This window comes from Thermobia domestica, chromosome 16 (genome assembly GCF_964235325.1).
Source record: "Thermobia domestica chromosome 16, izTheDome1.hap1.1, whole genome shotgun sequence".
In the NCBI taxonomy this organism is placed as follows: domain Eukaryota; kingdom Metazoa; phylum Arthropoda; class Insecta; order Zygentoma; family Lepismatidae; genus Thermobia; species Thermobia domestica.
The window spans coordinates 38,604,637-38,631,445 of record NC_137469.1 but is presented as its reverse complement, the minus strand read 5'-3'; the positions used below and the strand labels follow the sequence as shown (position 1 = coordinate 38,631,445).

Genomic DNA, 26,809 nt, shown 5'->3' with positions numbered 1-26,809 from the left:
ATCTAATCTCGTTTCTTTTAGACAATTCCTTCTTTGAATACAAATAGTCAAATATATTTTTACATTTAAAATGTCCGAAATGAATTAATAATACATTTGAGCTTAGAAAATGCAGACAAATCGAGGAATTTTGAAAAATGTATGTGGACGGAAATTTTTACTCTCATATGGTAGTTCTAGGTTTGTTCCATTTATTTTCGTTCTAAATAATAATTAGAGATTTTTTCGTGAAAATCTGACTAAGTCCCAACCCCAACTTTCATGCCTCGTAACTTGGGAAACCAAAGACCTGTGTGTATTTTGATCCAAATTCGTCAAGTTCTTGAATTGATTTTGAGTTTAACGTCCTTTTCAGCAGCGAAGCTATATGAGACGTGACCTACTGATTAACACGGAATCCGAACCACATGACCTCCTGTCGGGAATCGAACCCGAGTCTCCCACGCCAAAGGCACGTATGCTAACCACATAGTCATTTCATAGCTTTTCTTCTATCATGCCAAGTTTAGTAAAAGTTAGACGAGTTTCATTGATCGCGCACGACATATATACGAGGCAAACGATATTCGTACTATCCTTTGTGAACAATATTTTTCTAGTGAAATAAAATAAGGACTACTATCACACAATACTAAGATATCGTACGCTATAAGCTCTTTCGCTAAGTGCTTTATCAGATAGTTGGGGAAGTAGGGAGAAAATAAAAGAAAAATTACAGAACAGAGAAGTCACTGGACATTTCACATATCTATTTCTCCATTGTTTAGTATATTTTCACTTTTCTCCTTACGTCTTCTTCTGTCTATCAGATGAGATATATAGCGAAAGTACTTATAGTATCTTTTCTTTCCTACTATATGATACTGTATTCATTATTGTTAGATCAATAATTAGTTTTCTATGACCACTTTTAATATTTAGTAATTATTCTAACTAATTGTCCCGCTCGCTGTTCACTATAGATTAAAATCGTGCTTAATTAAAAGGTCTAATTTGTTACATTTAACCATTTTATTTAATTTATTTATTTTTCGAGTTTGCTCATCAAATTAATGCTCAAACCTAAGTATAGTTGCAGTTCTTGTGCTATTTTGAAATAATAAAATTGAAACAATACAGTTTTTAGTTGCAATTAAGATATTATAATAGTTCTAATAGGCAAATCTGCACAGTTTAATATCCCATAGCGCAGGTAGCGAGTGATTATTTATTATTACGATCAGCGTGACTCAAGACTGAGATGTTTCTGTTTATTATTAAGACATCTCTGTGAGATAAACTTTCCACCTTACATCCATGAGAAGGGTTATTCATTAATAAAGAAATGCGATAAGCATCTTATTTGATCACTGAGTGGTTCTATTGTATACTTGAGTGCATAAAATTTCAGCCATTATGTTTATAATGATAGTCAGTCTCCTCTTTCTCACCTCAACCATAGATTGGTAGGCAACACGAAATTTTAATTTTTTCTCCCTTGGGAGAGCTGTTTTGTACTTTGATAAGGTCTCTTCTTCGTAACTGCATCTAGATATTCTATCCTTGGTCTTCCTCTTCCTGGTTTTCCTTCTGCCTTTCCCTCTATCAGCACGGTGATCCAATCGCAGTGCCGAATAAGATGGCCAAGCATGCTGTTTCTTCTTTTTCCTATTATCTTCATGATGTCGTCCTTCATTAGCTTCCTTTAGTACGTCTTTATTCCTTTTACTTTTGGTCCATGATATGCTCAGCATTCTGCGCCAATATCACATTTCAAATGACTCCAGCTTGGATATTTCAGCTTTTCTCAATGTCCACGTCTCTGATCCGTAAAGCTCCACGCTCCATACCAGTCTTAATAAATTAGATGTTCAGATGTCAAACCGATTAACTCCACCAAACGAGACTTTTCAGTAGTGAGCATTTTAGTAACTTAGGTACAATGTATTTAAATGAGAGTGGTCAGAACGTTTACGCATTCTAGGGGCAAATTGTTACACTTTGGAGTTAATCGATTTTGTCTCTGAAAATAATGCACCTTTTCCAAGTAAAAATGTGTAGAATTAAAAAATAACAAAAAAAATGGAGTTAATCGGTTTGGCTTCTGAACGCCTCAAATAGTTTTCGAACGTTCAACGACACATTTCCTGATGTTAGCAGTCTTCTTTTCCAATTGAATGCTTGTTTAGACTGCGCTATTCTTGTACTTACGTCTTTTTCACTTCTTCCGTCCGAGGATATTAGACTTCCTAAATAGACAAACGTCTTAACGTCTTCGACTTTCTGTCCCTCTAGCCATATGTTTGCCCCTCCCTGTTCTGCTCTTGTGCACTTGCCATAAAAAAATAAATAGTGTAAAATTATTTAATTTCTCACTTGGTCCATCAGAGAGAAAAATTGTATTTCTTGTTTAATAATACTTTTTTTCGTACACTTTCTTTTCTCTTTCAGAAACGGGTAGTAACTAGGAGACATAAATACTTCTTCCATCAAATAGAAGGCACTCCCTTTTCTCTGGGGATCGCAATACCAGATAACTATGGCCTGTACGAAGCCAGGAAAGAGCTTGAAATAAAACAGACAGATGATGAAGGTATGACTGAATTTCCTCAATTGTTAGCTTTAGATTTTTTTTTTTTTTTTTTTTTTTAATATTTAAACTCGAAATTTTTAAAGTTTTTGTTCACCTGATGATGCTTAGAGATCTAGATCAGTCATTTCTGACTAGCAAATGTATGATGTAAGAATGTTCTTTTATAATATGATAAAAACAGAGGAAAGCACAATAAGAAAAGAAAAGGTGGGGGGAAAGATAGGAGAATACTGGAAGTATTGGTAGTGTATTCGTAATCATAAATCCACGCGTAGTATGCCTACAAAAACAATTAACTTTGCTATCGATTCTTTTTCTTTGCCTGCCATCACCACGTCTTTAAGCAACGTGAAGTTAGTTGCCAGTTCCTTCCCCTCTCTAGGTCGTTTACTGAAAAGGAAGCAACAGACCATGACGTAACAGAGCACTTAGTTCGAAATGACTGATCTTGATGACTTTGACAGATAGTTACGAAGTCTGATGCTATTGCTGTTTACTGATAACAGTATTTGGATTATATCGTCGTATGAGAACCAGTGGAACGTAACTCCAAAAATGCGGGTTTTATTATCTTCATGTTTGGACATAAATTTTAAAGCCCCACTTGGTGTAAATGGAACGTAACGCCATCTGTTCTCTTTGTCGATCATCTGTTGTAATGAAGCTCAATTACCATCTTATTAAAAACACATCTTTCTAAGAAAGTAATATTTTTGTCTTCTCGCCTGTAGAACTACGAAAATGGAGTTACGTTCTTCTCGTTCTCATGCGACGATATGTTTCCATTACGATGAATTGAGAGAAAGCGGAGAGGGAGTCTGTGATGTGGGTATCATAGTCATATGGTCATTTAAGCCTAATGTTTCATATCATATCTAGGTATTGTATACTGAAGAAAACACTTGCCAAAATAAATTTGGCTATGTCATTCAAAATAACGTTGTCAAGATTTATCTAGTTTGTTATTAATGTCGCAGAATTATTTATAGTTCATTAACTAGATATTGTAAGTGGGTTTGAGGGAGAAGAAATAATACAATATTTTACTAGCTATCACAATATGAAAGTTCTCAATCAGAAATGTAGTCATGAGACAGACAAATAGGAAACATTTTGGATAGATTTTAGCTAAAGAAGATAAAGGGAATTCCTTGGTGAGATACATACTATGAACAGAATGCTTACTTTTTTTTTAAATTTTCTATCTATATTTTCATATGTTTATAGTAATTTTTTGTAGTTATAGTCATAGATATTTTGTAAAACTAAAACTAATAAATGGTCACTGAACATACAAATAAAAATGAGGTGTCTTAAAGGGTTAATAAATAACGGAGGAAATTGAGAAATACTAAGTTTGCTTTTTTAAAAAAAAGAGTGAAAAAGTGGATGCCGTTCCCTCTTGATTACACTTCTGCTTTTGGTTGTAGTCGATTATCATTAAAAAAAGAGGAAAAGACAGCAAAAGTTAAGGAAATTAAACCTCATAAGAAACCTTTTACAGTCACTATAATAGGAAGTAGGAGTTTACGCTCGTATATATGCAGTAGCGTAGCCAGGATGTGTGTTGGGGGGAGGGCAAGTGCGGTTATAGGTACATATAGAAAAATTACAAACAAAAAATATATAAACATAAAAATATATAAAAATTACAAACATCAAAGTACCAAAGTACATTTTCGGACCTCTTTGGGGGGAAGAAGCGGCCTCTCTGGGTCCCCCCTTCCCTACGCCACTGTATATATGTATCTTACACTACTAAATCATTATCATCATATGTATTCTGCCATTATTGGCAAGTCATTTGCAGCAACTGAGAAGCTTCCATGCTCCACTGTCTTGCACTAACCTTTTCGTCTTCACGTACTATTTTTCAGTTTTAGTATCATCCATTAATTGTAGTCTCCGTCCCCTCCCTCTCTTTCCTGCCACCATACCCCTTAGCACGTCCCTCATGATACAGTCCCTTCTTATCCAATGACCCAACCAGTTTCTCTTCCTCTTCTTAATAATATTTTAAATTTTCTTTTCCCCCCACTATTTCTAAGACCCTCTCATTCGTTTCCCGCTTGACTCAGCTAATTCTCTCCATTCCTCTCCACACCCACATTTCGAAAGCTTCCAGTCGTTTTCATCATTTTTGCGTAATGTCCATGTTTAAAGAGCATTTTATGAGCTTTTTGCTCAACTTTTTATTTAAGACCCTACAAAAATAGACCTTTCTTTCTCCTAAAGGCTTCTTTCACCATTCCTATCCTTGCTTTTATTTCACATTCACATTTCATATCATTACAAATAATACTAACAGACATCAAAAACTAGCCACATGTTCTATTTTCTCCCCTTCTTCTTCTATATTTGACACCGATCCCTTCGTTCCAATCACAATCTTTTAACCTTAACAACACTCATCTCTCGGTCTTAAGGAAACCGGAAGCAACAAAGTCTAGAGCAGTCGATTCAATTTGAAAATCTTACTTTCTACGAATGGAATTGTGACAACATTGGATACTAGCCACTGTTTCGGGAGCCGACTGCTAGTTGGCGGACCGTCACTTTGGACTTACTGTATTATAGTGCATATTTATAATGTATTGGTATTTTACTCTGTCAGAACGAGGGCATACTTAATTAAAAGCGTAGTACTGTATTATTTCTCTTTCTTTCGTAATGGAATTATGGGATGTCGGAACTTTCAGGCAATAGACAATATCGGATTGATGTTCTTCTTTTTTATTTGTTGAAACGAGAAATGAGTGTATATGTATTCATTCATTTATTATGATATTTTAGGAACACATTTCTGTCTTTGAATGATATATTTTATAAATAACAATTTTATAATGAGAATAATATACTACTATGAGTATTTTTTATTAATATTGTTATTATTAATGCTTTCATGCAGTCACAGATTACTTCAAAGGAACAAATTGGACTGTTCATCCTGATTGGTGAGTCCTACTAACATTTGCTATATTTATTTCATTATATAATTATTATAAATTATTTATATTTATGACTGTAGTGGAATTTTGTATCTAGTGTTTTGAAATTATAAATAAACACAGGATGCGCGCGACAAATTGGTAAATAACTTTGCATCTCCTTTTTTACATGTTTCTTATTAATTACTTTACATTGTTCTTATTAATTTTCATAAATAATGTTTCTAAAATTATGATTAAACGTTATTTTGTTCAGATATAAGTGTTAAATACTGATGGAAATTGTCATGTGGAAGGAACGCAATCTTAATGGAACAGTAATTTTAATGATTGAGTGCAGGGTAAATTGCTAACTTCAATAATATTCTTTAACGTACAGTTTGCAACTTGAAGAACGTGTGCGATGCTGATTCTGATGTTACCGCATCAACAAAGAAAAGCATAAGATATACAAGGATCGCACAACTTCAAAAATCGTCCACAGAGTCAATAAAAATTATCAATGAAAATGATCAATAAAGATCCTGCAAAGCCAATGCGCTCCATAGCAAGAGAACTGAGCATTCAATTTGCATTGTTGTGGCTGAAGATATAAGATACAAATCGTATGCTCATAAAATAAGCCAGTTTATGATACCGCAAAGGTAGGGAACTTTGAAAGAAAGAAAAAAAAACCTATCACAATAAGAACATCCCAAATAAATTAAACTTCTGATTTTCTTCTCCGATGAGAGGAATTTGCCCGAGAGAAGATGTAGCGTTTGTGAAGGAGATGTTGTTAAATAATCTCATTTCAATGGAGAGGATATTAAAGCTAAAACTGAAAATATTATGATGTTCATGAATAAAGAAAACTTAATTAAAATGTGCTCAAAACTTCGAAGTCGAATCGAGTTTCTTCTTGCAATAAATGGAAATTCCTTTTTAACAATATAAAGAATAATGACTACGTTTATGTATCCATATATAAAAATAAATTTGTTTTGAAGTAATACATTTGTGGTATGTTATTTATTTTTTCTAATTCTTTGCTAATTTATTGTGCCCACCCGATGTGTAAATAAAAATAAATTTGAGTATAAATAACAGTGTTAAGATTTAAAAATATTCAATCGACAATTTCTTCTAAGTAATAATTTTAACAATCATATGATACTTTAATATACAAATATATAGAGTGTTAAGTGATTACGACGCACCTTATTTTATTATTAGAAAAGACTTAGATTTTTTAATTTTTTTTTTAATTTTTGCAAGTATTTATTGTTATTTTCTTCAAAAATCTATATTATTTTCCCCCAAACTTCATGTTTTCTGAAACTAAATAAAAACGAAGTCCACTGATTTCACCTATTTCTTTGATATTTCAAATCACCTTCACATTACACCAGATATACATAATAGATATTGCTTTTTTTTTTAAAAAAAATGATGCAACTATTTGAAACCCGAAAATATTTGGTAAAATCAGAAAAGTACCATAGTAAATCTGAAGATGCACTGTACAAAGCTATATCTGACCTTTCACTTTATCTTATAAAACTGCTCGCAGACAGTATGACTTAATTTAGGATAAATATATTCATATTGCAAGTAATACTTTGTTTACATTATGAACAAAGTCACAGTGGCATATTTAGTTCCTCTTACCAAATATAGCTGCAACATCCGCAAGCGGCAAATGTATGATTTTTGATATATATGTCGAGATATGTGCGTGATTGGTGGTAACCAGAGGAATTACAAAAATCGCGTATTAATTGAGATTTGCTATGAACTTCGAATACCGTAAAACCTACTGAACCTACCTTATTTTTGTGGAACTTACAATTACCTATAAGATAACTAATACACGTTACTCTAACACTTGTTCATCTATTTATTTTGTAATTGGAACGCAATAAGATAATTTTATTCCTATAGTTTCCATATTAAATTTATCTCTATCTTTTATCTATCGAAAAATCTTTGAGTTTTACGTCCCATGGTTATACCGGTTAGGCTAAAAGAGACGGTGATCATGAGAAATGAATGAAATGGTGGAATGAAGAAAGTGGGAGGAAACGGGAGAGCCCCGAAAAAAACCACGAGCACGGTGTTTGTCCACCACAAAGTCCACACGACGCAAGCTGGGATTGAACCAGGGATCCCAAGTACCGGGGGTGAACGCTCTACCACTCAGCCACTACGCACCCCATTTTATCTACCGATTCTCACAGCATTGGACATAGAAGTCAAATGTTCAATGAAAACAAACATATTTTTCTATTTCTTAGATACTTTTCACTATTGTTATACTTCAGAGGATTAATAAACTCAAAGTCAATGTGTCGGAAGAATATCAAGGAAAGTTATTTCTGCAAAAGATATAGTATAGAGATGGGGTTCAATTATTTATTTTTAATATTTAATGTTGTTAAGTGTACAAACATAGAGGCACAATTCCCAATTAAGGTTCTTTTTTTTTCTTTCTTACCAACACAACTGATAATTACTTCAAATAGTTGAACACACTTATTGAGGATGGTTGTTCTTTGATTGTTTCACATTAAAGCAGTTTTCTTTGGATAACACTTACAGTAGTTTCTACTGAAATAGGTTTGCAAAGTATATTCCTGCACTTATTGTCCTAAGCAGAAGAAATGAAAAAAACGTACGTTGTATTTTGTGTGAAATGAACATATTCAATTTTCAAAGTTATAATAAAAGTGTACGAGTGGTAAATTAAAATAAATACCAGGTAATATTTATATATACGTTATTTATGAAGTGCAAAACAATTGAGTATCGTTTCATAGTATAAAACTACGGTAGACTTCAAACTATATTAAAACTGAAAGTAGTATATCTAAAACTTCTAGTCGCAATAGTGGAATAGGGTCAAAAATAGAACCTGTTTCTTGGACCCTGAACACATATATATATAAAAAAAAAAAAAAACATTACTTGCTCTCTCTTACTGTTTTAGTTCTACGGAAATCAATATTGGAACCGGAAGTAGTAGTGAATTTCTACCATTTCTGGTTCTAGTAAAGAGATAGCATCTTTTCTTCGGATACTGCAACGATTCCAAAAATACAACTTATCATTATCTGTTACTGTTTTTGTTCTATTGCGAAGAATGTTGAAACCGGAAATGCTAAATTTCTATTACTTCTGGTTTGAATAGGGGGTTAATGGAGGAAACAGAAGCCATTTTTTGGACCTATCTATTCAAGAAAACAGCTTCTCGATAACTCTTACCGTTTTTGTTCTGATACCTGTTGACAGATAGACGGACATAGCCGTTCTGTAAGACTTCCTATACTTATGCATAGCACAGTTTGGAAGTACAACAGTATTCAGTAATTAAATTAGGACTTTAGACATACCTGTAGCTATGTTACAGTCTATAGTGTAGAATCTGTTTCCACATGATGAAATGGGTATGTATGCCACCTTAAAAGTCAGCTCCTCAGCACTTTAATCTAGGCAATAATTGTTGTGGGCAATAACTGCTTTTTTCAAAAGCCTGACAAGTTACTACAGAGCCTTCCGAGGAAGGGTAATGTGATACGTTAATTATTGCAATGGAGCAAAGTCCATCTATTAGTTATACCTATTAATGACAGAACCTTCCGTAGATAAAGGAAGTTTACCGGCTTATCCAGTGTAGGCTACGGAGCGTTTAAGACAAGATCACGCTCTCTTTCGGTGCTAGGAGACGTCTCGACACCGCAAAGTGCCGAAGTTTACGGTATGATCAGCCCGGCAGAGAGCAACCCAGACCTGAGAGCTCCCTGAAAAGCAGGAAAGGGCTACAATCCTTGCCCTGCCAAGTTCAGGTTTTGGCTGAAATGCCACATGCACTCCCGGAACTAATAACTAGTGCAATTCAGGAATGGAATGAAATCTTGTCCTCCCGGCTTGGCTCATCTTACTTTATGAGAAAGAAAAACTGTGCTAGTGAAGAGTGTAATTCTACTCCAACTCCTTACACACTTCTTTGGCACCAGTACCCAGGGTTCTAATGATTAAACACTAGCGGCAATTGTTGAGGAGAATTATAATCTATCATCGTTTCCGTCAGTGGCGGCTGGTGGATGCTGATCTAGAGTGTTGCAGTACGAATGATCAGAGACAGAAGATAGAAACTGGATTCATTAACTAATCAGTATAAATTTAGACGCACATACTATGTGATATGTGAAAATAAATATAATTATGGCAATAAAACTTAAAAATTAGAACATTTTATCTAATTACTCATTTAAATAGAAAATATATTCTCCTCCTTTTGATTGCAGCAAATTTTCTATTACAACTCGCTTAAGTCTGGTATTCCTATTATTTTTCATTACATCAACTCAGGTTCTAAGGATTACTAGAATTTCTGCAATTCTTGTCAGAAGCAAAAGCACCCAGGTTGTTGTTCAACGAATTTCGTTGTCTTCAGAAATGAATGAATCATAATAATTCTTGAAATATAATACTATATATTGACTTATTATTATTATTTGGTTCACAAATTACCGTACAAAAAGCCTTCATTATCTATATAAACTAATAATTAAATTACAAATGCGTGTTTACTTTCATTTGTGTTCTGCACTACTACATATTTTCTTTCTTATTTTGTAATTCTGCGATCACCTTATTTAAAAAAAACTAATTTGTATTATTATACTGGTTTTCTTCAGCACAATTCCATAATTTAAATATAATTATGAATCCATAAAAATGAATGCCACTTGTTAATTGAGAATGAAATAATATTCAAAAATCTTATCTAATGCGAAGTGTCTTCTTTTCTCGTTCACTGAAAACCGTCCCGCGTTGCATGAGCACTGCAACGACCAGGGTCTTTAACTCCTGAGATAGGGGAAAAGAGACTTAGCATTCGCTCCAATGTTCGTGTTGTAGAAATCTGGTCGTTGTATGCTGGCTGCAACGCAACTTAAGTTAGACATTCTCTGACGGATTGTTTTCTGCTTTTTAAAACGGATTAATGGATTTTACAGTTATAGAAGTAAAAAATGTTATTTAAGGTATGTAAAGGAGTAATAGAAAGAAAATTCTTCACCTCTTTACTACTACTGCTAATATTTTTTTCTTGAAAAATTTTGGTCGTTGCGCAACGGTGCAACACAAACATTAGCCGCCACTGGTTTCCATGTTAAAATATAATTTTTGCCTAAGTTGGCAAGTTCTCAATGAAACCAACGGTCTCCAACATAGAAAGGTTTCACTACACCACACTACGCCCATGTAAACAACGATTTACAGTAAATAGTATTTTAGTGTGTTATCGTAATTACGAAAATTCTAGTCCATGGTGATTAGTTTACATTAAGTGAACTCATAAAAAAAAGTCTCATAATTTTAATATCGTTTTCTTTTATTGTATAATCAAATTTTTATTGTTCTTCTCATTTCAGGGTGTATTGCGAATACAATTATGAATCTGAGCACAATTTCAAAACCCCAGAGGAACAAGTTCTTCATTTTATTGGGAGAACTCAAAAGCCCGGATGGAAGTGGATGTCTCAAAGACCGAGATCCCAGACAATGAGTAAGGGTCTTAATTGCTATATACGTAGGTTCTATAAATTGCTTACTAGCTTCAAAGATAAAACAAAATTCTAAAATAAATTTCTACTCAGGATTTCTATTAAAAATGGAGGTGCGCAATATGAACATTAAATTTATTAGGTATGGCTTAATACTTAAGAGTACCAGGACATTTTTGAAAACGCATTACAAACAAAAAGTTTAAAATATTCGTATGTTGACTGGGTAGATATTGAGAAATAGTTTTGTAAGCTCTCAAAGACTTGAAAGCGTTAACAAAAATGCCAAATATAATTTATTCTCATATATCTTATTTTCAAGATAATATTTTAACGTGAAACTTGAACTAAATAGTTTCAGTGTCCTTGTAGAGTAGTGAGATGGAAATACAATGCTATGTTATTGTGATAAATAGGAGTTAGGGTTAATGTAACAGAGATTTCATAGAAGAAGAAAATAAAATGTAACTTACTTAACGGTCTGCGGTATTGTTAAATTAGAGAATTAGTAAGTTAGAATTTGAAGTAGTTTGAGAAGTCAGTTGTGAGTTATGTCCTTTTGAGCGGACCTCTAAATGACAATCATCCTACTGTAATATTACTGAGACTCAAAATGTATATCTTTTCCTCCAAAAACTGAACTGCTCGAAATATACTTTATCTTAGTCTTTATAGCTTAATATCTACAATTACTATCTTAATATGTTTTTCCAATACATGAACGCGATTCGACCCTTTGTTTTTCAACACACTCGATTGTAATTTCCAACACCATCTTCTCTAGTTCTGAATTCTTCTTTTAAACTCTCTCCTCCTCTTAAACAACTTGTACGCTTTCCACAATTGTTTTCATGTTTATTCCATCTTAGTCACAGTTTCTTAGTGACTAAATAAATGAACCACAATCTTGATATTCTTCTCTTACAAATCTATTGTTCCTTAATTGTAGTCGAGATATTCTGAATCAGATCGATGTATTCGTCAAATTTAGAACACTCAACTAGTTTCCCTGCTCTAACACAAATAGAGGAATAGGTTTTTGTTCGACTATTTGCGAAGACATCTTAGTTAGAATGATATCCTTAATTAACAACAATAGTTGGTTTTTCCCTTTACTATTTAGGTGTAACCCAAAAGTAGTATAGCTCTCTCTGTTTAACTTTCTTATAACCAAGATATATACAATTTTGAAATTCCATACAAAGTTTACAAAGCTTCATACAAGTGTTACCCATTAAATCATGACGATGAGGTATCCACAATAAACTTAAAATTTGAGGTGCCTTCAAATGACCTTTGCATTTCAGAAATAACTGCTTGTGCATTGTTATTGCCAACGTCGTTTGCATCATATTGATAATGCAATTTCGACACTTCCACTCACATTCTAAACACTTTTTAGGACTTTTCTGGTTAAAGATCCAAGTTTAACTTGACCACAAACTTCCATAGATGGTATACCTTCTCGTAATCTTCTAGCTATGTCTCTTCCTTAGCTGTCTGAATATATACTTATTGCAGTGGCTTCTCCTTGGATTTTACATTTTGTATCTGATGTACCTTTCTCTTTGTTTCTACTAGACTATTATACTTGTCAATTTTGGGGATTTGAGAATTGCCTACTATAGTTAGGGTATCAAGATGTACACTACCTTTGCTCTTGTTCTTACTGTTTTTCTGCGAGGGGGACGCTGTGACTCAGTGGTAGAGTGTTCACCTCCGATGCTTGGGATCCCTGGTTCGATTCCAGCTCGCGCCGTGTGGACTTTGTGGTGGACAAACATCGCGCTCGTGGGTTTTCTCGGGGTTCTCCCGTTTCCTCCCACTTTCTTCATTCCACCATTTCACTCATCTCTCATCATCGCCGTCTTCTTTAGCCTAACCGGCATAAGCGTGGGATGTAAAACTTAAAGATTTCATTTCATTTCTTTTCTGCGACATTGTTTTGTTAATATACTTGTTTTGTTTTCCTGATATGTGGTTTGTTGTAGATAGTGGTTCAACAGTATTGCTTACTTGTAAGGTTGCCTCTTTGTAGACTTAAAAAAAACTGTCTCTGAGGGTGGGTGGCATCATACTTTTGTGCTTTGTTTTATAACTTCCGTCCAGGGTGTGGTATCAGGTGAGAGAGCTTTGGTCATCTTTAATTTTTTTTTTATTTCACTTTAATTTGAAGATAGTTGATGTTCATTAATAACACTTTTATTATTTTCTCCTTTGTATCACAATTTACACAGTTGTCTATATTTGGAACTGTACAACGCTTTTGTCCTTGCACTTTTTGTTGAGTTGAGAGAATTTTGTTTGTTGTACCTTTCGTTGATTTGCTTTGGAATATTCTACACATTTGTGTTGAAGTTCTGCTTGTCTTTTTGGTAAGATTTTTCAATTCGACACCGGTATAGTGTTGTGTTAATTGCTATCCAGTAAGATTACAAGGATCTGATTTTACCTTCTTTCCGTCCTTGTGGGCAGCAACAAACTCTTGCACTTTTTTCTTTATCCAGATGACTGGTAAATTTAGAATAAAATTTTAAAGCGTAACAGTAAAAGAAGAGGAAAGAAGAGAAAGAAAGATTGGGGGCAGATAAGAAGATAAACGGGTAAAAGACCCAAAACTGAAAACAAGGTGCTAGAAAGTTTTCTATCTCCAGCCGCAAGCAATGTTTGGCACCTCGAAAGCTTTGGTAGAATTCATTTTCACTCTAAACGAAAACAAAAGTGCGCACCTAAAAATTCTAACCCTGCTGATAACACTGCTTCACCCAGAGCTATTACGAAGGTCAAAACAACGTAGCTCATAAATGACTTTTCAAGCCACTTCAACATTTTAATTAAACAAAGGTACAATAATATCTTATTATCGTATGAGTATTTGATTATGTAACTAATGTAATTATATTTAAGCGACTTCTTTATACATTATCATTAACCTCCATTTATAAAAATAATATAACTTATCTCTGTTTCTCATCGCCCAACAACTGCAAGAAGCAGTTGATTTTCTGTAGTGTTAGAAGGAAATAGTTTCTACCAAGAAATAAGGTACGAAAGAAAGACAACGAGTTAATTATTAAACATTATTTTTATACACGCAGTTGCACTACAACCAATTAGTTTGTTTAAGTAAATTCAAATACTAAAATATTTTCTTGACAAATGTATAATTATTCTTGTACTTTTATTTCTGTATTTCTGGAACTAACAACAACGTCACAATGTTTTGAAGCTACACGGGATTCTTCAGGTTTCTGAAGGAACAGGAGCCAGAATTAAATTTTAAAGAAAAATCTGCATGAATCAGCCCCACTTATAGGCATTTCACAGAAATAAATTTTCCCAGAGACTTCGTCTTTACGTTTTCCTGTACCGCAATGTTGGTACTGCCAGGCACTACCGTAAAGAAATGTGAAGACGAAGCCTCCGAGGCAATTTACTTCTGTGAAATCACTATCTGCACGTGCACGGACTTATGCAGGATTTCCTTATGTAATTTTAACTTCAATTCGTCTTTCTTCAAAGAACTTAAAAATCCCGTGTTGATTCAAAACGTTGTAATACGCTAATGGCAAGTGAAAGGTTAACTATCTCTTTATTGACCAAACACTACTCATACGTACTATTAATATAATAATGACATTTTATTTGGATTTTTAAAAAAAATACTGATTAAAAATATTTTGCTAAACGGTTGAGTGTAAAGCAAATATTGATCACTTTTTTTTCTTTTTGTAGTGCACAATGACAAAAAGAAAATGGACAAGGATTCTTATTACTGTAAGTACAACTAAATTCTATAGGATCTAACTTTCTTTATTTCATTTATTCTTGTTTCAAAAGCATCATAAAAACTAATAAGTGAATATTCATTTAAAATATTATCTTAATTAAGCGTTTTATTTATTGGTATTTTATGATTGGCATGAAAAATAAGATTAGTGTTTAATACATTTTCACACTTTGAAGAATTTCTGTTTCGAATTGAAACTTGATTTTACATATATGTACATTTATTCATTGACTATTTTCAATCATATACAGGGTGTAACAAAAAGGTACGGCAAAATTTCAGGGGTAGATTCTTTATGGGTAGACAAGCAAAAAAGTTAATTTGACTATATGTTAGGAAACTCATCGTTACAGAGTTACGAGCATTGAGCAGTCTGATGCTGTGAAATAGTTACATTCTGGTCGCCCCTTAATGTGATTCAATTTAAACCTCAATCGCTCACCCCGTAATTAAGCTAGAAAGGTAATTTTGGTGTCAATGTATTTCTGAAGGATGAAGCTTTAGACTGATATGTATTTCATGTATGTGGAGGGTACCACGGTGAACGGGGGAGGGTAACTGCGTGATGAAAAAAAAAACAAACAGGTAGTTTCCCTCCCCGTCCACCATGATAGCATCCACAAACATGAAATACATATCGGCGGAAAGCTTCATCCTTCAGGAACACATTGATACCAAAATTGCCTTCCTATCTTAATTAGGGGGTGAGCTATTGAGGTTTAAATTGAATCACATTAAAGGGCGACCTGAATGTGGCTATTTCACAGCATCAGACGGCTCAATGGCCGTAACTCTGTAACGATACATTTCCTGACATATGGTCATATGAACTTTTTTGCTTGTCTACCCATAAGGAATTCATCCCTGAAATTTTGCCGTACCTTTTTGTTAATCCTGTATATGTATGTTAGTAACATGATATAAATCATAAACATATAAAAATATGTAAAAGATTTAAATAGACATTGAAGAAAGAAGTGAGATTTTTCTAGGAATTCCCAAAGGGACTCCTTATTTAAGAAGTATAACTTATACGTGACAGGTAGATTTTCAACTGTTTTTAAATCTAGACTTGATAATAAATGACAGTTACTTCTTACATCTTTAAGTAACCTATGAAAGAATTAAATAAAATATCAATAACTGAGTGTAAACACCAAGTATGCTGTATTTTTAGTTAAAAATTATCTATGATAGTCCTAAAAATTGTAGAAACCTACAAATAGTTTCGTCGAACCACTAACGACTTATACAGTGTAATTGAAAGTCTTAATATACTTAAGCTGTCTTATTGCGTAATTGTCTCCAACCAAAGAATGGAGGGAAAATGTATACATAATGAAATGAATGTATCCTTGTTGTATAATATTATACAGACAAATATGTTTACTTTCTTGATTATTTCTTAACTGAAGCAAAATTAACGTGTGATTAAACTTCTATAAAGGGTATTCTCTTCAAAAAATATCAATAAAACAAACATTTTTATTGTATCTAGGATTTATTCATTCTAATTCAGTTCACAATAATAGTAGTCCGTTAGAGATTAGAAGGGATATGAAAGATTGTTTTAAGAAGTGTTAGCTTGTTTAAGTGGTGTATATTCGCAAATTTAAGTTGTAAAGTGAATATACATCTGTGTGTATATATACAGTATTATTAATATCTGAAAACTGTGTATATAGTATACTATATTGCTTTTAGATTTAGAACATATCAAAATGTAATTAACATCTTGTTTAAGGATTAAAAAGGTAAATATTGAAAGATATAAAGTATGAAATTTCTTCTTTACTATAAAAGAAAGTGATGCACATATTAAGTTACACAATATTAAAAAATCACAATACTATAGAAATAATTATATAGAAACAGTTCGCATTTTCAAAAATAAAAGAATGAAAAATGATTATAATATATGATTAAACTATATTCACAATTCTGTCTCAATCACGTGAGATAAGTATTTATTTCAAAGGTAACCACATTAATTATAAACAAAATATATTTTACTTTAGAAGTAATCATATGATAAACAATTTTCATGTACAAAAATAAAAGTATGAAAAATGGATAGAATACAGGACCAAACTTTAAATTGTTTGTGTGTTCGTAAGATCTTCCACATGAAGACATTTTTCCGATTCTTTTATCAGAATTTTAAAGAATCATGTGATAAAAATCATCAAGCGTTATAGTGTATAAAAATATATATTACATTTATTTGCTATAGTGACAAAAAATTCTAACAGCATTCTTTATTTTCTTTTTTTCTAGGTGATAAAAGTCTTTTGCAATCCTTGGTCTTTGACGCTTATGTCACAAAAGGACTAGACAATGTTACAGTCTCGGTTAAAGAAAATAAGAGGTAAATTCATAATTCTCATAATATATGTATAAAACAGCAAGAAATATTTTTCATCTATTCTTGCGAAAAAGAAATACAGTATTTCTTACTTTTATTATACATATATTTCTATATATATAAGACTCAGCATTTTTTTTTTTTTCACACGCATTTATTTAATTAATTATTTTCTGAGCACTATACTTATGGCTTAGTTTTACAACTGCATGCAGTGCATGACGACACATTTATTTCTTTTACTTCCTTAATATCTTAAAAAAAAACTGGTCTCCAGCATTTTATTATCATTGATATAATAAGTTACAGGAAATGAACTTCGACAGAAATACTGTTTGGTAAAACTTTTTACGTAACTATTATAGTTGTACCGCAGGAAAATTTTCATTCATGCAATTTGTCTTGTTAATATTCTTTGAATGATAAGTGGAGGAAATAGACAATTTTATATCACAATAAATCCTTTATAGGTGTGAATTTAGTCCCAGTTCGAATCCCAATCCAGTCATACATTTTGTCATTCTTTATATTATTCTTTAAATACATTAATTCAATAATACAAGTATTAATATATTTATATATTTGGTAAACAAAGGAAAGGATGTAGGTAAATAAATTTTACTTACCAAAAATTAGCATTATCACACAAATACAAATAACAGAAAACTTTGTTGTAATTTTGTTGATCCTTCCTCACAGGGAAAGAGAAAAATATCAGGAAAAATAAAAAGTTGCTGAGGGCACTGTTCACAAGAATCATATCTTAATACTAGGTAGTTACAAATCTTAAAGCCAATTGAAGGGGATGAGAGAGAACAAGGAATATTTAAGAACCTTTGATTATTAAATATTATAACTCATTTATTATTTGTTAACCAATCTAATAAAGCCTTATTTGTTAACCAATCTAACAGGCATTACAATTTCTCATAACTAACTAACTAACTCTGTGGCCTATGTGCCTATGAAACCCGAATGTTCGAAGCTGCTTTCACAAAAGCTCTCCGCTGACTTCTGTCCTTAGCCAACTGGGTCCAGTTTCTACTTTGTATTCCTATTTCTGCGAGATCCATCTTAATATTATTCTTCCATCTGCGCCTAGATCTTCCTAATGGATTTCCAGTAAAACCTTTGAAAGCGTTCCTACTTTCTTTCATTCTGGCTACATGACCTGCCCACCAGAGCCTCCTAGACTAGATGAACCTAACAATGTTTAATAAACGGTACAAATAAATTATTCACTTCCTCGTTATGAAGTTTGCGCCATTCCCCGTTCCGATTCCTCTTGGGTCCGAATATACGTCTCAGGATTTTATTCTCAAATACTTTCAGTCTGCGTTCTTCCCTCAAAGTAAGTGACCATGTTTCGCAACCATACAGCACAACAGGCATGATTATCATTTTATATATTTTAAGCTCCAAATTCCTTGACTAAAATTGCGACAACAAAAGATTTTGAACTGAAGAATAACACGAATTCCCTCCTTTCAGCTGACATTCAATTTCTTTGTGGATATGATTTTGGTCTCAACTCCTCAGTGACAGTTTTTTTCTAAGTCTACAAAGAGGCAACCTTACAAGTGAATAATACTGTTGAACCACTCTCTACAACAAATTACACATCAGGAAAACAAAGCAAGTACATAAACAAAACAATGTTGCAGAAAAACAGTAAGAACAAGGACAAAAGTAGTGTGTATATTGATACCGTAACTAAAGTAGTCAATTCGCAAATCCCAAAATTTGACAATTATAATAGTCTAGTAGAAACAAGCAGAGGAAAAGCCAGGTCAGATACAAAATGTAAACTTTAGAGAGAAGGACAACAATAAGTATATATTCAGACAGCCAAGGAAGAGACATAGCTAGGAGATTACGGGAAAGATACCATCTAAGGAAGTTTGCGGTCAAGTTAAATCTGGAGCTTTAAGCAGTGAAGTTCTCATAAACTAGTTAAAATAATTTCTAACAAAAATCAGAAAATACAGTACTAGGAGGATTATAAAATCAATCGTGTCGGTCGTGTGTCATTTGTTTGTAATATTCACTTGTATGTACGTGACAAAGCACAAACTAAATACAACTTTCTTACAAGGCTGTCTATAATCTTTATTATAAATTAATTACATGACAAAGCAGTAAAGAATGTGACAAAATGTAATGTAAGTTAAGACATATTTTTAATTTTTTCTCTTTTTGTTTATACCTTATTTTATATGCACAAATGTAATGTTAAAATCTAATTCGCGTTGTAACTGAAAATATAAATTCAAAATATTTCTAAATATAGAAGTTCATTTCCTATTTTGTTACTTAGGAACTAAGTATACATACTTAAATTATCTACTATTTTACTTTATCTGTTTCTCAATTTAATTTAATGGTTACTATATAATAAGAATTTTATTATTATAATTATCTTCCAGAAGTTTCAAAAAATCTGAATCGAAATAAATCAATTAATTATAATTTTTTTTTTTTACCAAAGTAATTTTCCTTTTGGGGGAAGAATATAATTTATAAGAATAATATTTCCCCTTCGTAATTCCGAGAGACATTTTTTTTCAGTCAAGTTAAAATTTTAGGTATTAATTATGATGTTTTTTAGTGTATCTTTAGAGTCCAGAAAGTATAACGTCGTTGCCTTCCCGCGCTTGAACCTGCTCGTCACTGGGGGTGTGGTAAGAGGATAGCCAATCACCATCCTTCAGATTTGCTTAACTTATTTATCGCAAGGAATATGATTGGCTATCCTCTTACCACATCCCCGTGACGAGCAGATCCAAGCGCGGGAAGGCAACGACGTTGTACCTTCTGGACTTTAGTCAGGTCATTGTTCAATCTCTTTATATGTGTGATTTCCCCTTTCTCAATTGATTGAACAAGTATTTAGAGGAACACGAATGATTTTTCCCTTTTAACTCTGAACACAATTCAAACAAATTCCTGCATTCTCTCAATTCAGGAAGTGAAGCACGACCAAAGTCAAGTTAGCACTTCACAAACTAAATATCAGCAAGGACCGTCTATGGGATCAGTGATGAGTTCTATAATCAGAAATTTAAAATGGTAATCTCATGTCAAACAGATCAAAACATTTAACGTAAGACAGTAATTGCTTCTATACTTTTATCATATATTAGGTTGTCTAGCTTTATCATATTAGGTAGACTTCTGTCGGGAGCTTCATGGTACGCTGTACCATATTACTCAAATGTTGACCCGGATGTTAACTCTTGTGAGGGAAAAATATACCCAGATAAAACATTTTATCCATCAAAACTACATTGTCTCAATTACAATCCAAATTATTGCATGTTTATGCATTTTCAGCATATTTTTCTGATTAAAAGAGGTTTCTAAATTGTAGATATTTCGTTTAAGTAGTCTGGCAGTATTTATTGCAATATCTAATTTCCACTTTTAAAACAAAAACTGAGACTTTTGTAATTAGATTAGAATGTTATTTATAAAATCAAAGACATTTTGTTTTACTTCTCCGTCATGGCAGGAACTGATCCTCTTGGCAAGTCATTTACATTTCTAATTCTTTTAAACCCATTTACCCCGCTCTGCACGAATGACTTTGTCTTTTTAATCGATTTTACAGCTGCTACATTCGATAATTTCGGTGCCTTTGAGTGAGTAACAAGAAACACTGCCTTATAAAGTTCGATGTATTATGCACTTATTTGAAAAAGTATATATATATATATATATATATATATATATCGTATATCCGTTCAAACAACATAAGTCTTCAGTGTACCTAGTTATTATTAAATGGTAGTGCACAAGAAAACTAGTTTAAAGTTTTGGACGGCATTGGATAGATGGCGCTGTAATCTGGATTGTTTTCTGTAGAATAGACTGTGCTCTTAGTTGTAAAAAGTAGGAAAGTGCCCAAGTACCCAATTTTTCTACAGTCTAGACTGTAGACTCACCTCTTCAGAGTTCACTCAACGCCTCCTTCCACAATTTTGAAAATCTTGCGGCGAGAAAGCCTGATCGATTATAAGATTTTCCCCGGATAAAAAGACTTGTTTTATAAACCAAAATAATCAATTTATCTTACGTTGAAAAGGAAATTTGAGACTTCATTTCCGAACAAATTTAACTTATATAGACTTCATATTGTTTCATTTTTTTTTTTATTTTTTTTTAATTTCAGATTTGTTTGAAACTTCTGTTACATGTAAGTGTAATATCTGCCTATTTAGTCACGTGAACTAGAGTACCAGTAAAAGATGTACACATCATTGTACATGTTTTACTATTTTCAATATCACATACAAAACTTCAGAAGATTATAATTTTATATCTATAATACTTAATATATTTTAACTTAAAGTAACATAAAGTATCACAGTTTAATTTCTTGCTACATAAGGGAAAAGACAAATAAAATATTTTATACTTGCATAATCACGTTATATTTTGCAGTGTTTGGAAAACATATAACCATATAACAACTGTATCAGTTATTATTCATGTAACACCGTAAATCATGTAACCACTAACAGTAAATAATAATAAAGAGGAGTAAATAAACTAAAAACGCATAAGGGAATAGTGTTTTCACTAGTAAGATAAACGTGTGAAAGAGTAAGCAAATAATATTCAAACAAGTATTCCTTCGATTTTTCTCGCGCTATTAATGATCTCTTGATTTCTTAGTTATTATAAATAAATCTAAAATCATGTTGCAGTTTTTTAGTTTACACCGTCCCATGTTTATGCTCAGAGGCTAAGGGAGGGAATGTTGATGATAATGAACGAAATGGTGGAATGAAAAAAAGTACGAGTAAACGGGAGAAAGACCGAGAAAACCCTCGCACACGGTGTTTGTTCATAAATCCCACTTGGCAAGAACTAGAATCGAATCAGGGACATCACGCACCAGAAGTGAGCGCTTTACAACTGAGCCACCTGGGTCTCATCCCTATCTTAGTGTGGATCCCTCAGATAACAACATCACTTCTCTTAATTAGTAATGGAATAAATAGGCAAGTTAAAGCACAGTATACTTTATTGAAATAATAATCACTGAAGAGCCACTATGATTTATTTATCTTTGTAGACTTGATAAAGTATATATTTAACTTTCCTCTCCAAGGCACTGGTGATAGTTCTCCATACACTTCAGGTGAATGTAAGTCAGGAAAAATAGGAGTAGCATGATCACTGGTTGCTATTTTCCTTATGATTTATGCAAAAAGTAATTTTCGATCTAGAGAAACAACTTCCATGCTTCTAAATATCACTCTAAATTCTACATCCCACATATAATTATAAATAAGATTTTATATTTAAAGGCCCTATCAAAATGAGGTAGATATAATGAGTGGTTCGGGGGAAGGTAGTGGTAAACGACATTTTTAAAGTTTCGAGTAAACTGGAAAAGAAAGTTCAACATTCGAATCAGAAATGCAATGCAATAATACATGCCAATAAAGTTTCCTCTGCCATCAATGAGTACATTTCCGAACTTAATTGGTAAGTGACATTTTTTAAGTTTCGAGTAAACTCGGAAAGAAATTTCAACATTCCCGTGCTATGCAATGCAATGATACATGCCAATAAAGTTTCCTCTGCCATCTGTGGGTACATTTCCGAACTTACATAGTAAGCGACATTTTTTAAGTTCAAGTAAACTGGAAAAGAAAATTCAACATTCCCGTGCAATGCAATGCAATGACACATGCCAATAAAGTTTCTGCCTTTCTGTGGGTACATTTCCAAACTTAAACTACCAATATACTGTTCTGTGATCCGATTTGAACTCATTCCACCTAATAACTCAATTTCGCCGAAAGTGACATTTATAGCACTTATCTCCCCACCGAGCCGCTCAATATATAACAATTTTCACTGAATTATCTGGAGAAATAAATTATTACTAAGTTTGTTTGTAATAGTTAGTGCAAGTAGTAGAACATAGGCTTATATAAAAGTTAAAAATTATGAACAAACTAATACAGCATACAGGATACAAAGGTAAGTGCACACTAATAACAAAAATCATTATTTTTTAGCACACTGGAGAAGGTAAAGTAGGAACTCAAGTAAAAAGGAAAAAAGTTTGAACATTACAAACAATTAGCTTAAATGTTGCACAATATAAATTACAAAATTTTAATACAATTCAGTGGAGTCACCAAACTCTGTTAGAGAGGCTTAAGAATCTGTACATAGTGAACACCACCCTATTTGCCTACAAATCATGATATTTATTTAAAGTTACCAGCAAAAATGAATAACCAACTATAGAATTTCTTTCTTCAGTAACTTCAAACTGAGTGAACCGATCTGATTCTAGTTTACTGTAACTTGGAGAGAACATCTGTCTTTTAGTTACACAAATATGGATTCAAATAGTCGTCTTCTCTTGGTATTTACTTATAAATGAAGTTCCTAATGGAAGAATTTGATTTTGAACTTTAATTTTGAAAGTATTAATCTATTGTTAGAGGATAAATTTACAAATTGAGAAAGATAAATATCAATTCTCTTGCTACTGTTCTCAAATAAAATTACTTCTTGCATTAAGAGGCGGCGATATTTTTGATCAAATCTGTTTAACAATAATATTTATTAAAACCAATAGACAATCATATTTTAATAAATTACTTTAAAAAGGAATTTTCATATATATAGAAACGTAATAAGTTAACATTAATATTGAATTACTATAGCCAAAGCCACTCCAACTAAAATATTTTGGTGACACCACTAATACATTTTAATAGTGTTTTGTATAAAAAACAAAGTGCTTATCATTACTATTATGATTGTTTCTTGGTATATATTTATATTAAGGAAAGAGGATTTATGATGTCGAAATAAACTTACTTCCGAAATATACTTACTGTAAAATATTTTTGAAATACGATAATAAACGTATTTTCTCATAAGATGTCTCTGAAACTTGTTGAAGCAATGTTTACCTGTGGGTTAATATTAACATATTCTAAACCAAGAGACCTGATTTTCAATTTTGTTCCGAGTCAGTTCATGGAAGTATCGTCTGTTTGAAACACTTTATCCAATTTTGTGCAAATGATGTTTTTTGTTCAAACTTTTTTACCTAATTAATTACTAACTTCCGATTTCAGAGAAATTACTTTGATATGCTCATGTATTATTTTGTGGGTTATCTCTATGCACCTCACTTATAAAATTCGATTACCAAATTATGATTTATCACTCGAAAGTTACGTGATGCAAATTGCCAGCAATTTGCTTTATAACTTTAATTTAAGTATTAATTCTATAAGTTGTAAGCTAAAATTCAATCCCATTGACTCTCAACATGTTTCTGCTGCTTTTATGGTAATTATTACCATATATAAAAATGGCTACGAAAGCGTGTAAACATGTGTGAATGTGGATATGTAAAGAATGAAATAATTATATCTATGTAGAAATGAATAAAGTTCCAACATGGAACATATAAAAATACCTGCGTTAAAGCAGAAGAATTTACATACTGAAAATTTATAGTGTAGTCTATGTTAATGAATTGATTTTAAAAATTGAATCAGTTATAGAAGAGTAATGAATTCAGTTTTGCATTATTCTAATTACATTATTCAATTCTTTACCAAAATTGTTTTTCTTTGACATGAATGTCTAGAAATATTCTTAACTAATAAGTTTCTAGTTTTATACATTTATAAAGAGAAACAAGGAAACTATAAAAAATTAAACAAAACAAAATTTTTATCTCCCAATTCTCAAAATCAAATTCATGAGCTCATGACTTTCTCATAATAACTGATTCAATTGTATCTTGGTCTTCTCGAAAACACGTCAACAGATAATGCCTTCGATATGCATAATTATTAATAATTCATAGTATTAATTTATTTTATTTTCATTGGCAAAGTTGCAGAGTCGTGGATCATCCTACCTAATTATAAGTTTCAGTATAACTCTATTACAATTTTATAGAAAAGCAATTTATAAGTAAGATCATTCAACTTTACACTCTTTATCGATACATATATAATACGAAAATAAAGCCTGAAACAAATAAATTCTACACAACAATAGTTTTCTTTTCAAGTATCATATGTTGAAACTCAATTGATAAGTTTAGTGTGATTTTTTCTTGTGTATGGTCAATAGTAAACTCAAATTAAATTTTCTGGCATTTTAGTCTATGAAAGGCTTCCCCAGATGGCACAGATTCTGTTTAGGTGATGTTGATGAGCGCATTAATTACCAGATTAATTACACAGTCACAAATAATAATAATAATAATAATAATAATAATAATAATAATAATAATAATAATAATAATAATAATAATAATAATAATAATAATAATAATAATAATTTCTGTGCACAAGACCCCAGGGTATGGATTCGATGTATTTTGTTACACAAAATCCAAATTTCGAAATCCCAGGACGATTGACCCTGTCAATTTTTTGTTATGGGCGAAAAAATTAGTGATTTTGAATAGGGAGGCTATACGTAACTCAGCAATACAAAGAAAAAAAAAATCTGTGCACTGGACCCCAGGGTATGGATTCGATGTATTTTGTTACACAAAATCCAAATTTCGAAATCCCAGGACGATTGACCCTGTCAATTTTTTGTTATGGGCGAAAAAATTAGTGATTTTGAATAGGGAGGCTATACGTAACTCAGCAATACAAAGGAAAAAAAAATCTGTGCACTGGACCCCAGGGTATGGATTCGATGTATTTTGTTACACAAAATCCAAATTTCGAAATCCCAGGACGATTGACCCTGTCAATTTTTTGTTATGGGCGAAAAATTAGTGATTTTGAATAGGGAGGCTATACGTAACTCAGCAATACAAAGGAAAAAAATTCTGTGCACTGGACCCCAGGGTATGGATTCGATGTATTTTGTTACACAAAATCCAAATTTCGAAATCCCAGGACGATTGACCCTGTCAATTTTTTGTTATGGGCGAAAAAATTAGTGATTTTGAATAGGGAGGCTATACGTAACTCAGCAATACAAAGGAAAAAAATTCTGTGCACTGGACCCCAGGGTATGGATTCGATGTATTTTGTTACACAAAATCCAAATTTCGAAATCCCAGGACGATTGACCCTGTCAATTTTTTGTTATGGGCGAAAAAATTAGTGATTTTGAATAGGGAGGCTATACGTAACTCAGCAATACAAAGGAAAAAAAATCTGTGCACTGGACCCCAGGGTATGGATTCGATGTATTTTGTTACACAAAATCCAAATTTCGAAATCCCAGGACGATTGACCCTGTCAATTTTTTGTTATGGGCGAAAAAATTAGTGATTTTGAATAGGGAGGCTATACGTAACTCAGCAATACAAAGGAAAAAAATTCTGTGCACTGGACCCCAGGGTATGGATTCGATGTATTTTGTTACACAAAATCCAAATTTCGAAATCCCAGGACGATTGACCCTGTCAATTTTTTGTTATGGGCGAAAAAATTAGTGATTTTGAATAGGGAGGCTATACGTAACTCAGCAATACAAAGGAAAAAAATTCTGTGCACTGGACCCCAGGGTATGGATTCGATGTATTTTGTTACACAAAATCCAAATTTCGAAATCCCAGGA

At 32.4% G+C, this 26,809-nt stretch overlaps 1 protein-coding gene across 2 annotated transcripts in view; it reads left to right on the top strand.

The window, feature by feature from the left end:
* Window positions 1–26,809, top strand: part of stol (voltage-dependent calcium channel subunit stolid) — a 483,866-nt gene that overhangs the window by 404,151 nt on the left and 52,906 nt on the right. For both annotated transcript variants that reach the window (XM_081742355.1, XM_081742354.1), the window contains exons 16-20: window positions 2,431–2,572; window positions 5,481–5,526; window positions 10,938–11,071; window positions 14,805–14,846; window positions 17,137–17,227. In XM_081742355.1, the coding sequence (XP_081598481.1) occupies window positions 2,431–2,572; window positions 5,481–5,526; window positions 10,938–11,071; window positions 14,805–14,846; window positions 17,137–17,227 (455 nt within the window). The remainder of the gene's footprint in view (window positions 1–2,430; window positions 2,573–5,480; window positions 5,527–10,937; window positions 11,072–14,804; window positions 14,847–17,136; window positions 17,228–26,809) is intronic.